This window comes from Coccinella septempunctata, chromosome 1, assembly GCF_907165205.1.
Source record: "Coccinella septempunctata chromosome 1, icCocSept1.1, whole genome shotgun sequence".
Classification (NCBI taxonomy): domain Eukaryota; kingdom Metazoa; phylum Arthropoda; class Insecta; order Coleoptera; family Coccinellidae; genus Coccinella; species Coccinella septempunctata.
Genome location: NC_058189.1, coordinates 49,982,247 through 49,995,723, shown reverse-complemented (window position 1 = coordinate 49,995,723; position 13,477 = coordinate 49,982,247). Strand labels below are relative to the sequence as shown.

Genomic DNA, 13,477 nt, shown 5'->3' with positions numbered 1-13,477 from the left:
TCAAGACAGACGGCCTAAAGCAGTACTACCTGAAGTAGGTAGTACGCGTAGAAACCCAAAATTTCTCATAGTTGATAACCATTTGGGATTTTTTTTTAATTGAATATTGTCTCTTGAAATGAGTGCTAACATATGTGTCAAAAAACGCCATCAATTTCTTCACAAGTTACCTCAATTTTTTTGCAAGAAAGTCAAATCATTCATTATTGTAGGTTATGAGGACCAATGGAAAAATCTGTAGAGGACGGCCGCATTTAACAGACATATGACTTCAATGTCTATAAATATGTAAAAGTAGGCCTAGTATAATTATTTAAAACAACAACGAAAAAAAGTGGGGGTCCCCAAGCTGAAATTTAATGTAGAAAAAGAACTATTGAAAATTTATTCTATATTGAACATCCAATGGAAAAACACTAACCAAATTTAAAAGAATTTCAACAGAAAGGAAACACATATAAAATCTGAATAGCTAACAAAAGAAATGATAAAAAGTATGAAAATGCTAACTTTATTAATTACTCTTCATCACTACTTGCGCTGTGGAACACTTCATCTTCCTCATCTATATCTGGAGTTGGGAATTCACAAATTTCTCGAAGTGTAGAAGGGGTTTGTGGTCCAATAAACCATTCCACTTCGTATCTTCCATCAACTAGACGCCATGCATGTCTTTCAGGATCAAAAAAATTCGGATGAGCTTCTGTGGCGTAATTCCAGATAGCGCAAACTTGATTCATCCTTTTTATTTTATTTATAAGCACCTTTTTACAAGGTGGCATCAAGCTTCCATCAAAATTCTTCACTTTGTCCAATGGATTTTTTGCTTGAGAAACAAAGCCACCATGGTTTCTAAGAAACAAATCTAGCCTCACTTTATCTACACTATTGGCGTTATGCCTGCCATACATACAGCATACAAATTTTTCAATGCCTTGAATTTGCTCTTCTGATATTTCCTGTGAATGCTCAAAAGAAGCAAAAATGTTGGCAATATTGGGATACTCTTCAATAATCCTAAAAGGCTTAATCTTACCCTTGCGAGCGAATGATGCTGTATAATCACTGCCCGTGAAAGCATGATAGGCAGGTAATGCTTTAGAAAGTACGTCTCCTAAATTTGTATATATATCGTTAATAGAAATGTATCTGAGAGTATTTTTTGAGTGAAGTCCAGTTTCTATCCAAATATCCACTTTATTCCTCAGTTTGTGCACATTTCCTACTGCTATTACTAATATATCAGTATCTGAGGCACGTATAACCACATTTGTACTGTCCGGTAAATTTGATATGTGGAATAGAATTCTTGTATCAGCTTCATGATGACTAGAATATAGAATCTGATCAATCTCACATTTCACAAGTCCGTCAATCTCATCAAACATGTAACATGTATCTTCACAATTTACGCGAAGAATTTTGTTTCCCAAAATACCCGGAGGAATACTTGTTTTCCAGTGTTTCACTAAAAATTTCACAAATTCGGCTTTAAACGAGTCACTCCTCAATGCTTGCAAAAAATCGTTAGGCTGCCTTTGCTCTTCTCCAATAATACTGAACACGTCATTTCTTCCCAATAATCCTGCTCTCCTGTCTCTTTCGATATCTTTTATCGATGGCAGCACACACTTATCAAAAATAAGGTCTATTCTTTTGCTTGAAGTCTTGCATAACTTTTTAATAATATGAATTGCCAATTGACCATAAGTAAGAGGAGGGTCACGTAAGAGATGCAAAAAAAAAGAATCCATCAAAAATCGTACAATCTATTTTAGTTGGACTGGAAGAAGTAGATATGCGATTCTCTAATAACTTGTATAATTTTGATTTATCTGTCTTATTGATACTACCGTCGAGATGACTCAGTGACAACGGAACGATGGTCAATGGATACGATAGCACATTTAATAAATCAATTTTATGTTCCAACGATAATACTAAAAGTCGTCCCAATAGGTTTCTTTCAACTTTCACTTCAGCTGTTTTTCCATCACTTCTCTTAATTTTTATTTTATTTTCCGATGCAAATGTATGAATTACTTGTTTCGATATGGGTTTTTCAAACCTGTTCGCACCCTCATTGCATTCAGTAATAAATTGGTCTCTTAGCTTTTCTCCTCTGGAAATTACATTCAAAAGAAAATTCTTGGTTTTATCGCTGGCGATTTTTCCAGTAGATAGATTAGCGAGTTCATTCATGTTTAATATTTCAGATGAAAAGGGATTCAAAGTGTCGGTAATTCGACTCACAAGCTCTTTCACCAAAGTGTTATCTTTTTTAATTCTATTTTCTCGAAGATCATTCATAACGTCCTCTGTAGAGTTTAAATTCAGGGTATCTGTAAATGTGTGACTAAAGATGTGCGTAGTGAATGACTTGTAGCCCATCGGCGCCTTGCGGATATCGAATTTGTAAACGAGCTAATTCCTGTAAACGAAATAATTCATAATTCAATTATATATCTATATATTGGATGAGTGTTTGACTCGTACAAATATTTTAACAGTAGATCTTGAACTAAAAAAAACATTCATTTTTTTCTCCGAATCGGCTTGGTTTAAAAGATACAGGATATTGAAAAAAAAGAAGAGATTGTTTTTCTAGTTCTATCTCACAAACGGCTTCATCCGAATATAGTTTTTCATTCATTTGATGAATCTTTTTCGAACACAAAATATCATACCTACATCTTCCAGTTTTCCCATTGTGACCATTACGTAACATAAAAATATATGAACGTTTCGAAAAATAAAAGTTCTCTTCATATTTTCTCGTATAATTCGCCGTTTTCTAGTAGTTTTTTGTTCAAAAATCAAAAATATCTGTGAAGTTTGATAAATTGGTTACTTCGGCTGAATACAGTTTTTGAGAGATCCACGGTTGTGTAGTGTTACAGATTTCGCTAGTTATTCTGAAGGTAATTTTGTTTTTCCAGGGGTGGCACAGCATATTATGAAAACATAAAATGGCTATATATTTTTATCAGGGTCGAATCGGTAAAATTGGTATAGGAAAAAAGTGTGTCTTTTGACGTCAAGAATCAACTGTTAAAAATATTTGTTCGAGTCATATATATATATATATATATATATATATATATATATATATATATATATATTTATTTATACATAAAAAAAACGTAAAAATAAATTGTTACCTGTCAGTCTACTTGCAGCGTCTTTGTTGATGGTTTGTTCCAACGTAAGATCAATTGGAGAACCGGAAAATGATTTTGTGCTGCGCCTTATTGAAATGCCCCCATTTATCAATATTTCCTTCAAACCAGGATGGGTGTCCTCGACATTTATCAAATTGTTGTAGAATCTGACAACCCATCTTGCATAGTTTTGATGGTTAAAAGAGAACATAAGTGTAGCAATTTGAGGTAAACATGTGACATATAATTCAAAATCTCCTGTTCTTATGCTCCTCGAAAATTCTTGGTAAAGTTTTATTAAATTCACGTATATTATCCAATATTTAGCTGTCGCCCCATGTAAGCCTTCTTCTGTTTTATGGTAATATTCGTCATATCCATCCAAAATCTCAATAAGACTGGTCGAAAAGTTGACTTCACACAACTTTTGTGTTTGAATCATTTTCAGTTCTTTAGTCAACTTATCAATACATATATCATTCATTGAGAGATATGCTCGAAAATGCAGGATATGCAATGATGCTGCAAATATGGGGTGAATTCGTTTACAACGATTGTAGTGTGTCCCCGTGATAAAGCCTTTGAGTGAACCCTGAGCCAAAGTACCAGATTCTGTAAGAATATATGGACCACCAGATTCTTCCATATATTTTCCAACTGCCTTGAAGTAGGACATTTGAATATGAAAAGCTCCCAATTGAATGAATACATTGTCATATTTTGGACGCTCTTCGCTCTGTATTTGCATTGCGAGCTTTGCTATCGCCAAGTCATAAGTGACGGATATATACTTCTGTTGGCAAGTTATGGCAATATTCTGAGAAATATTTAATGTATGTGCTACTACTGACAGGCTTGTAGGTGATTGGTTTATCGGTGGTAGGTAGCAAATATTTTGAACTGGACAAGTTTCTGTGACAGGTTCTATATTTGTTATCGGAATTTTAATTCGTTAAAATTTTCAAAGTTGGTGTTCATCCTAAGTGTCCAGAGAATTTTTTTTTTTCTCGTTGGTACTGCAGAAAACATCAGGTGAGCTTATTTTTCGTATCTCTTTTCTGATTTTTATCATAGCGTATAAAACATTCGGCTTTATACCATAGTTTTATATTAGACTATTTCAGTGAAGATTTCTGAATATTTTATTATTTTCAAATTGTTTGATATTTTGAGATTTGTCGGAAACCTCAGATAATGAGGGTTCCTACATGCAAGCGACCGATGCTGAAGAGTTCAGCGAAGGCGAACACGAGGAGCTTGTAAAGCTCAGAGAAGAAAATGGGCAGTTGAAAGCTCAAATAGTCAAACTGACTGAAACTGTGTCACAGTTGGTCGGTGAGATGCGCCTCTTGAGGGAGGAAATGACCCGCAATAATATGACGAAATCTCCCACTTACGCCGCAATCACAAAGCCGGTAGCGGGTTCCAAGAATAATTCCCTTATAGGAATTGTTTCACAACCCGAAACAAGGAAAAATGATTCAACGCAGGTCGCGAAGGCCCCAAACGCGCCCCCAACTAAACGCGCGCGAAAAGAAAGCTCCTCTTCTGATGAGGAGACTGTCAAGAAGGCAACGGAAGTGCCTAAAAGAGATAAAATTCCACCCATCACGATGATGGCACCTCAGATTGGGTAGAGATATCTAAAGCTCTCTACACAAAAAGGATAAATTACAACCGTGCAACTACAGTTAAAGACGGTATAAAAATCATCGCGTCAACCGTAGATGATTTTAGAAAAATCACTACATTCTTCGAGCAGCATGGTAAAGAATTTTTTACCTACCAAATGGAGGAGGAGAAGAAGAAGATATATGCCGTTATTAGGCATTTACCAATCGACGCTGATATTGCGTTGATTAAGGACGACCTGATATTCCAGGGAATATCAGACGCTGAGGTGTCCAGAATGACATCGAACAAGACAAAGAAGGCAATACCTCTCTACCTGGTTAAAACCCAGAAAAAGGAAATCTTCGAAGTGAAGCGACTCTACAACCTCTGTATTGTGGTTGAACATGAAAAGAGGCCTGAAAGTCCAAGCCAGTGCTTTAGATGCCAAGGGTACGGACATGCACAAAACAAATGCTCCTTCCCGTGGAGATGCGTGAAGTGCTCAGGAAGTCATAGCAGCAATGACTGCACACTCACCAGAAAAGGTGAAGAGAGAAATGCCACATGCGTCTTATGTGGAGAAGAGGGCCATCCAGCTAGCTACAAAGGATGTAGCGAGTTCAAGTTGGTGACCAGAAAGAAAAATTCCCGAAAATCAGTTGAACAGAAAAAGAAGGTAACAAAAACAACAACTTCTGAACAAAAAATTCAGGAAGTAGCGAAGACCCAACCTACAGAGCAGGAAAAGAAGAGGGAAACTCCAAAACCAGTCCAGAAAAAAGAAGGACAGAAAAAACTTACAATGAAACAGGCTGTGAACAGCCAACAGGAGAAGAAAAAGATATCTGAATCAGCCGATGATTTAGATATCTTCACGGAAAAAATTTTCAACAAGATAATGTTGAAAATTGAGAGGGAAATGGAGAAAAAACTCCAAGCATTATTCAGTAAACTGAATTAATGGACCTTACGGATATTAGGAAGAAATCCCTCAAGATAATCTCGTGGAACATAAACGGGATCAACACTCGGAAAGCCGAGATAGAACAAATAATATCAGAAAGACAACCTGATATTATAGCCCTACAGGAAACAAGAATAAACCGGAACAGAAGACTGAATTTCATGAATTATGAAACATATAGATGTGACAGAATTACAAACACCGGAGGAGGAGTAGCAATATTGGTGAGAACAGATCTGAAACACTACTTTAAAAGTAGATCCGACGAAACACAAGAAAAAACAGAAAAAGTGACGATTGTTGCCGAATTAAATCGGCAAAGAGTCGAAATAACCTCGGCGTATAAGCCACCACAAAACAATCTATTGGAAGAAGAGATAAACAACATGTTGGAAGGATCAAACCCGAAAACCTCCATCGGAGATTTCAACTGTAAATCCCCATTATGGAATAGCATAACAGAGAATAGAAATGGCAAAAAACTCAAGGATTTCGCCGAAAAACAAAATGCCATAGTTATTGGACCAGAGCTACCGACATATCTTGCTTTTGGAAGAGGAATACCAGATGTAATAGATATCGCGATATTGAAAAATATAACTCAAGAATTCTCGATTGAAACTTTGGAAGATGGAATCTCAAACCACAATCCCGTGGAATTGACAATTGGAGAAGAACCAAGAGAAAAACTGCTGGAAATAAGAGAATATACCAATTGGACTAAATACAGCCATTTAATACAATCGGAAATAACAGAAATTCCAACAATAAGCACTCCAGACGATTTGGAATGTGCGGTTGATAAACTGGAAGAGATTATATTGAAAGCTTACGAAAAAAGCACGAGAAGAGTGAAGAGACCAGCACCAAGTCATCCGCATGGCGATACGCCTAAAGAAGTAAAAGATCTTATACAAGAAAATCGAAGACTTAGAAGAATATACAGGATGAACAAAAACGATCTAAATAGAAGGAACCTCAACCGACATAGCCAAGTTCTGAAAAATGCTCTGAAAGATCTAAGAACAAGCAGATGGAACAAAAGGGTTCAAGAACTGAATACAATCGATCATTCTGCATGGAGAATGCAAAAAAGCCTACGAGGAGAAAAGACTAAAATTCCACCCCTACACGGAGAAAGCGGAATGGCTTATACCAATACTGATAAGGCAGATGCATTGGCGGACTCGATCGAACGAGAATCGAGAATAAATTACAGGATAGACGACGATAATGAAGATTTGGAAGAACTGGTTGAAGAAAATGATGAAGAAATGGATGAATTACCAGCGACTGCTGAAATAGACAAGCCAACATCGCCAAATGAAATCAGGGAAATATTTAGAAGTTTGAAGAAGAGGAAAGCTCCCGGAATCGATAAAATAACGAATGTTATGTTAAAGAAATTACCTAGAAAAGGTATAGCCGCTCTAACAAATATCGCGAATGGAATTATGAGGACAGAACACTACCCAGAAAAATGGAAAACAGCAAAAGTCATAGTATTCAATAAACCATTCAAAGAGAAGAAGTTTCCACAAAACTACAGACCGATAAGTCTACTGTCGGCGTTAGGAAAAGTAGTAGAAAGAATTATCGCCACGAGGCTAAATGAGGAAACCGAAAATCTGGAACTGATACCACCAGATCAGTTCGGATTCAGAAGAGAGCATTCAACAGAACAACAATTATTAAGGCTCACAGAGTACATAACAGAGGGATTCCAAAATAAACAAGCTACAGGTCTTGTTTTACTAGACGTCGCCAGAGCATTCGACAGAGTATGGCATGAAGGATTAATATATAAGATGAGATGTGCTGGATATTCGATCAAAATATGCAAGTTGATCAGGAATTATCTCAAAAATAGAAGATTTTACGTAAAAGTGGGGGGAGAATGCTCCTCAACAAGAGATATAGAGGCTGGAGTACCCCAAGGATCAGTACTTGGGCCACTTCTGTACAACATATACATCCACGATATTCCGAAAAATCCAAGAACTATGCTAACGTTATATGCTGACGACACAGGCATAGCAACTCGACACCGAAACCCTGAAATAATAGAACGAGTTCTACAAGAGTCGATTGACGAAACAAATGACTGGTGCATAAAGTGGAAAATCAAGCTCAATGGACAAAAGAGCCAAGCAATATTACTACAGAAGAGAAGACTGCGACCCACAACAAAACTGGATGTTGACGGCGAAGAAATCGACTGGAAAAATGAAGCCAAATATTTAGGAATAACGCTTGACAAAGGACTTACCTGGAAAAGTCATATCAAACAAGCAATCGACAAAACGAAAGCAGCGATGAATAGACTCTATCCTCTGATAGGAAGAAGAAGCCACATGTCGAAAGAGACAAAATTGAAGATAATCAAAGCCGTTGCTAGGCCTCAACTGACTTATGGATCAGTTGCCTGGGGTTTCGCGGCAAAGAGCCATATCAAAAGAATTCAGGCCACTGAAAACAAGCTGCTACGATGTGCAATAGATGCACCTTGGTTTGTCAGGAATAGACAGATTTATAAGGACCTGAAATGGGAAACCATAACTGAATTCATGAACAGAAAAGCAGAGAAATTATTCGAAACAGCGAAAAACCATCCGAATCAAGAACTCAGGAGACTAGTGGACTACGACCCAGAGGAAGACAAAAGGAGAATGCGAATTTACCGAAGGAGACCAAGAGATCAATTAAAAAGAGATTAAAATAACAACAGAAACTTATTGAAAAATTCAATTAAGTGTTAATCCAATAGAGGATAAACACACAAATCCCAGCACGATAGTGTGCGAGAAGAAAACCGACCGAGAGATGAACGGTTTATAGGCAAATGCCCGGAACCAAAATTCAAGAAGCAGTAGGGTTTTTAGTGGGTCTCGAGCTCAGGAGAGTGAGAAACCCCACACTGTTCCCCCTCAGGAGATGAGGGCGGTTCGTCTGACTTGCAGATTTTCCCCCTGCTACACCAAAAAAAAAAAAAAAAAAGTTTCTGTGATTTTCAAATTATTCCATCCCGTCCACATAGGTACTTCTTCTCGTAGTATAGCAAGTGACATAACCCACAAATGGTCTAATTGACGAATACGCTTATACTTTGAATGGTCAAGTTTTGCTATAAAAGGTAAATGAACGATCTCATTCAACCTAGGTTTTTTATGGTATGGTTCAATTTCTGCGTCCATCACATCAAACATTCGTCGTCTTTTTTTCTGGGAAGTAATCCTAGGCTGGTCACTATTATTAGTTTCTTTTTCGGTATTGTCAATTATTATAGTGCTTTTGTTTTGATAAATTATACCAACGGTATCATGAAGAGTATCTTTGCCAGACAAAGTATCTACAAACCTATCATAATTATCGAAAGCAAGTGCAGTCGACAAATTAGGTTTTTGCTCAATACCATAAGGTGTAATGAAAGGGCCCTCGAAAGAAGAATAAGGGAGCTCCGTTTCGAGTTCTTCTACTACTGAATAGCTGACACAGTGACCTAATCTATTCAATATATTTATGATTTTTCTACTTCCTGTTAGACTCTTCATAACCATACCTAGCCCCATGTGTTTTGTAGTTTTAATCCGACCGTTCGTCACTGAGCTGATGGCATCTTGTGCTAGAGACTCAATCCTAATTTTTTTATTCGTTTCGATATTTTTTTCGTATGGCCCCCCTAGAAAATTTGTGAAAAAGTCGTGCAGCAGTGGCGGTATGGAACATTCTCCAGTATATATATATCTTTCAAAGTTATTTGAGAAGGCAGAGTTGTTTTGTTGATTTTCAATACTTCTCTCCTTAATGCAAACGCAACATTCTGTACATCACTTTTCAATGTTTTATTCTTACTTTTACACATGTGCACAGCAGTCGAAGAATCAATGTCCTTATTATGTATAATAAACTTTCCCCGATGTTTTGTGAAGTTTAAAAGATTTATATAAACCATTCTTAATTTTCTGAATAAATGGTATGGGGTAAATTTCTCATATTTTATCGTCTTATTATCGTCAACACTTTCTAAGAAATATTGAATATAAATACGATGAATTCTAGTCAAGAAGTAAGCGTCTTGTTTTTCAATGATAAATGTTTTGATAAATTCCTTTAATTTACCAAAGGCAATTCTATGACTGTTCCGAATAGTGTACCAATTACTCTGTTTATTTTCTATTCCAGATCGTTTTTTTAACTTCATAGTGTACTTTACTCGGCATGGTCTGTGATAGTGTATTTTTTTTGCAACAAAATCTACATGAGTGATTTTGAATAAAAGCTGCTGATCGTTGAGAGCTAATGCGTAATGCTTAATGTTGTCTTCAAAGTTTTTCGTTCGACAATTCGTTAAATGAACTCGTTTCTTGTTTTTATAAATGAATTTTTTATCGCAAAAAATGCAGGTTTTCCCCAAACTTCCACTGCCGCAATTTTTCAAAAAGGTCTTTTTTGATCTTGTAGTTCTTGAAGAAGCTTTTTTTCGATTATTGTCTTCTGTTTTTGTTTTATCATCGTCCAATTTCTGACGTAAATACGCCTTTACTTTATCTTTTTTGATGACTGTTAGTTTTCTGTAACAGCTCGAATGGTAACTCAGATTAGAAATGCCACTTCGGCATGGAAGTTGAATTTCAGCATACTTCAAATTAAAATGCTTTCGACAGCCTAAAGCTACTTGACATTTTTTGAATGTTTCTACCGTAAATAATTTTAAATTTTCTGAGTCATCTTCAACGTGAATACAGCAATATCTTTATATCCCTAATGAAGAACCCGTCACTCCCAAGTCCATGACCTTTAATGAATATATAAAATGGAAATTAGGAGAAGTTTCATCTAATAATCTAATAAACTATCGCCACCAGTAAATGAAATTACAATCCATAAATTATTGTAGGCAAAAAACGCCAAAGCTTCAACGATTAACCCCCGGTTTCAAAAAGTTTTAACGCTGAATAAACGCTTGATTGTCGGATAAACGTTAAATTGTTTTCAACCGACAATTCAGTCATAAGCATTAAGAACATCAATTTCGCATCTAATTATGATCTATATACGTCCATTCAACGATTCTCAATTTCTACTTATTCAATATATTCAGAAATGAAAAGGTTTCATCAATCAAATTATAATATTCAAAATTATTGAAATTAACTCACCAATAAATCACAATAAAGGAGTAGAACGCAATAATGAAAGGAGTAAACTCTACTAAATAATATGGAAAACTGATAATAATGACGTGCCGATGACAGAATACAAATATACATGTGGCAATCACCACTGTACATTCACACTACACCACAATGTTGTCAGTGGTGTTCATAGTTGCTTCCTATTGTACATCACATTGGAGGGAAATGACTTATTTTTTGAATTAAATCGAATGATCCACATCTTCTGAACTGCATGTACCAATAGATCCTCTTCTATATAATATTTTTGCGAAGAAATTCTTTATTCCCAAGGTTCTTTGAAATTATTTTAATAGCTCACCTGAACGCAATTTAGGCCGTCTGTCTTGAGAAGAATAAAATAAAAAGGATGAATCAAGTTTGCGCTATCTGGAATTACGCCACAGAAGCTCATCCGAATTTTTTTGATCCTGAAAGACATACATGGCGTCTAGTTGATGGAAGATACGAAGTGGAATGGTTTATTGGACCACAAACCCCTTCTACACTTCGAGAAATTTGTGAATTCCCAACTCCAGATATAGATGAGGAAGATGAAGTGTTCCACAGCGCAAGTAGTGATGAAGAGTAATTAATAAAGTTAGCATTTTCATACTTTTTATCATTTCTTTTGTTAGCTATTCAGATTTTATATGTGTTTCCTTTCTGTTGAAATTCTTTTAAATTTGGTTAGTGTTTTTCCATTGGATGTTCAATATAGAATAAATTTTCAATAGTTCTTTTTCTACATTAAATTTCAGCTTGGGGACCCCCACTTTTTTTCGTTGTTGTTTTAAATAATTATACTAGGCCTACTTTTACATATTTATAGACATTGAAGTCATATGTCTGTTAAATGCGGCCGTCCTCTACAGATTTTTCCATTGGTCCTCATAACCTACAATAATGAATGATTTTACTTTCTTGCAAAAAAATTGAGGTAACTTGTGAAGAAATTGATGGCGTTTTTTGACACATATGTTAGCACTCATTTCAAGAGACAATATTCAATTAAAAAAAAATCCCAAATGGTTATCAACTATGAGAAATTTTGGGTTTCTACGCGTACTACCTACTTCAGGTAGTACTACTTTAGGCCGTCTGTCTTGAGAATGCGACCGTCTTCCAGTGTTTTCTTTTTGAACTTTGGTTCATAGTATATTCAGTGACAATTTGGCACAAAAATGGCAGTGGTAACCTATGAGGAAGTTGCTGTCGACTTTTTGCTATATTTGACAGCGTCTGTTTCAAAAGGGCGACCACCCCTGTTGGCAGACGCTTGCGATTTCAATTCAGTTAAGATCCTAGATCATTTTGACACAACATTCATCTTGGTAACTATTAGGAGGTTCCAATCGATTTTTTCTCATCTTTTCAATTTTTTTTATCCCATAAGGCGACCGCTCTCGCCCGGCAGACGGGCGGTTTCAAGTTTTGGTAATAAAGTTGAACCAAAGTGCCAAACCAAACTTTTGGTAACTTATGAGGTAGTTGTTTTCGCTGCCAGCTCTCGGACTAATTGGTTGGGAACACTTTCTCCCGAAGGAATTGACAGATAATTACAAGAATGTTAAATTCTTCAACCAAAATCATCTTGCATCAATATAAGTAATAGGAATTGAAGGAAGTTTCAAGTCAAGATGAACTTCACCTTTGGAAATATAAGTCGTTTAGATTAAGATGAAACATTATATAAATTCTCTTACATAGAATATGTTCGCTACCATCACAAGTATTGTGGATTTTAGAATATCGGGGTTACCTACTATTTGAATGAGAGGACCTGAATTCTAAATAGCACTTATTAGTTGTGCCAACGGCGGTATGACATTAACGACATTTCATGAGTGCCAACCTTACTCCGTTCTAGTTACAAAAACTTGAGAAAATTATTTCATGGCCAACCGACTGCTAAAATGAATGTGAATGGAGTATACATGTTATTACTGGATACTGAAAGATTCAAAATAACACAAACTAGCTCCATAAATAACAACATCGAAGATGTTAATTAACTGATTATAAAATTAAAAAACAAAACATATTATGAATGCTAAAAATGAAAATACTAAAGAAAGAATTCAAAAGTAACACCAAAAAGTAGAAATATTTGATTCTAAAGTGATGACCAGTCTTCTGTTACGCTTACAAAATCTCCTCACTAATGATTGTATTCTGCTTTTCATCTGTAACTTACAAATCTGTAGCGTACGATCGATCTGTCAGTGTCCGATTGACAGATTCGTAAAAAATGCAATTCTGGAAATGTTCCTATAACTTATTTACAATGTTACTTTTGAACTACTCATCGTAAATAGTTACGGATTCCTGTAAGCTACAGATCACTAAAAACGTCCAGAAATGCAATTTTCCTGTAAGCTTAAGAAAAGTTACAAATTAGCTTACAGATGAAAGCAGAATACCAAATTGAAAAATTAGGTTTAAAATCCGATTTCGATGAAAACTCATAATAATGCTCAACCGACAATACTCCAGGGCCAAACATAATAAAGAAAAAAAACACTTAGCAGTATGTGGTTGGTCGGAAAATTTGGTATGAATTA

The 13,477-nt window shown here is 35.8% G+C and overlaps 1 protein-coding gene across 2 annotated transcripts; it reads right to left on the bottom strand.

The window, feature by feature from the left end:
* Positions 1-376: 376 nt before the first annotated feature.
* Positions 377-3,947, bottom strand: LOC123317646. Of its 2 annotated transcripts, none has more exons than XM_044904253.1 (2): positions 3,162-3,947; positions 377-2,431 (listed from the first exon to the last, which is right to left on the bottom strand). In XM_044904253.1, the coding sequence occupies exon 2, from the start codon at positions 1,752-1,754 to the stop codon at positions 519-521; it is 1,236 nt and encodes a 411-aa protein (XP_044760188.1). In that variant the 5' UTR covers positions 1,755-2,431; positions 3,162-3,947; the 3' UTR covers positions 377-518. Both variants share the same exon structure in this region, with proteins under 2 accessions (XP_044760188.1, XP_044760189.1).
* Between the last annotated feature and the right edge of the window lie 9,530 nt (positions 3,948-13,477).

Coding starts and splice junctions, on each gene's coding strand:
- LOC123317646 (XM_044904253.1), bottom strand. CDS start 1,754: ATGGATTCTTTTTTTTTGCATCTCTTACGTGACCCTCCTCTTACTTAT.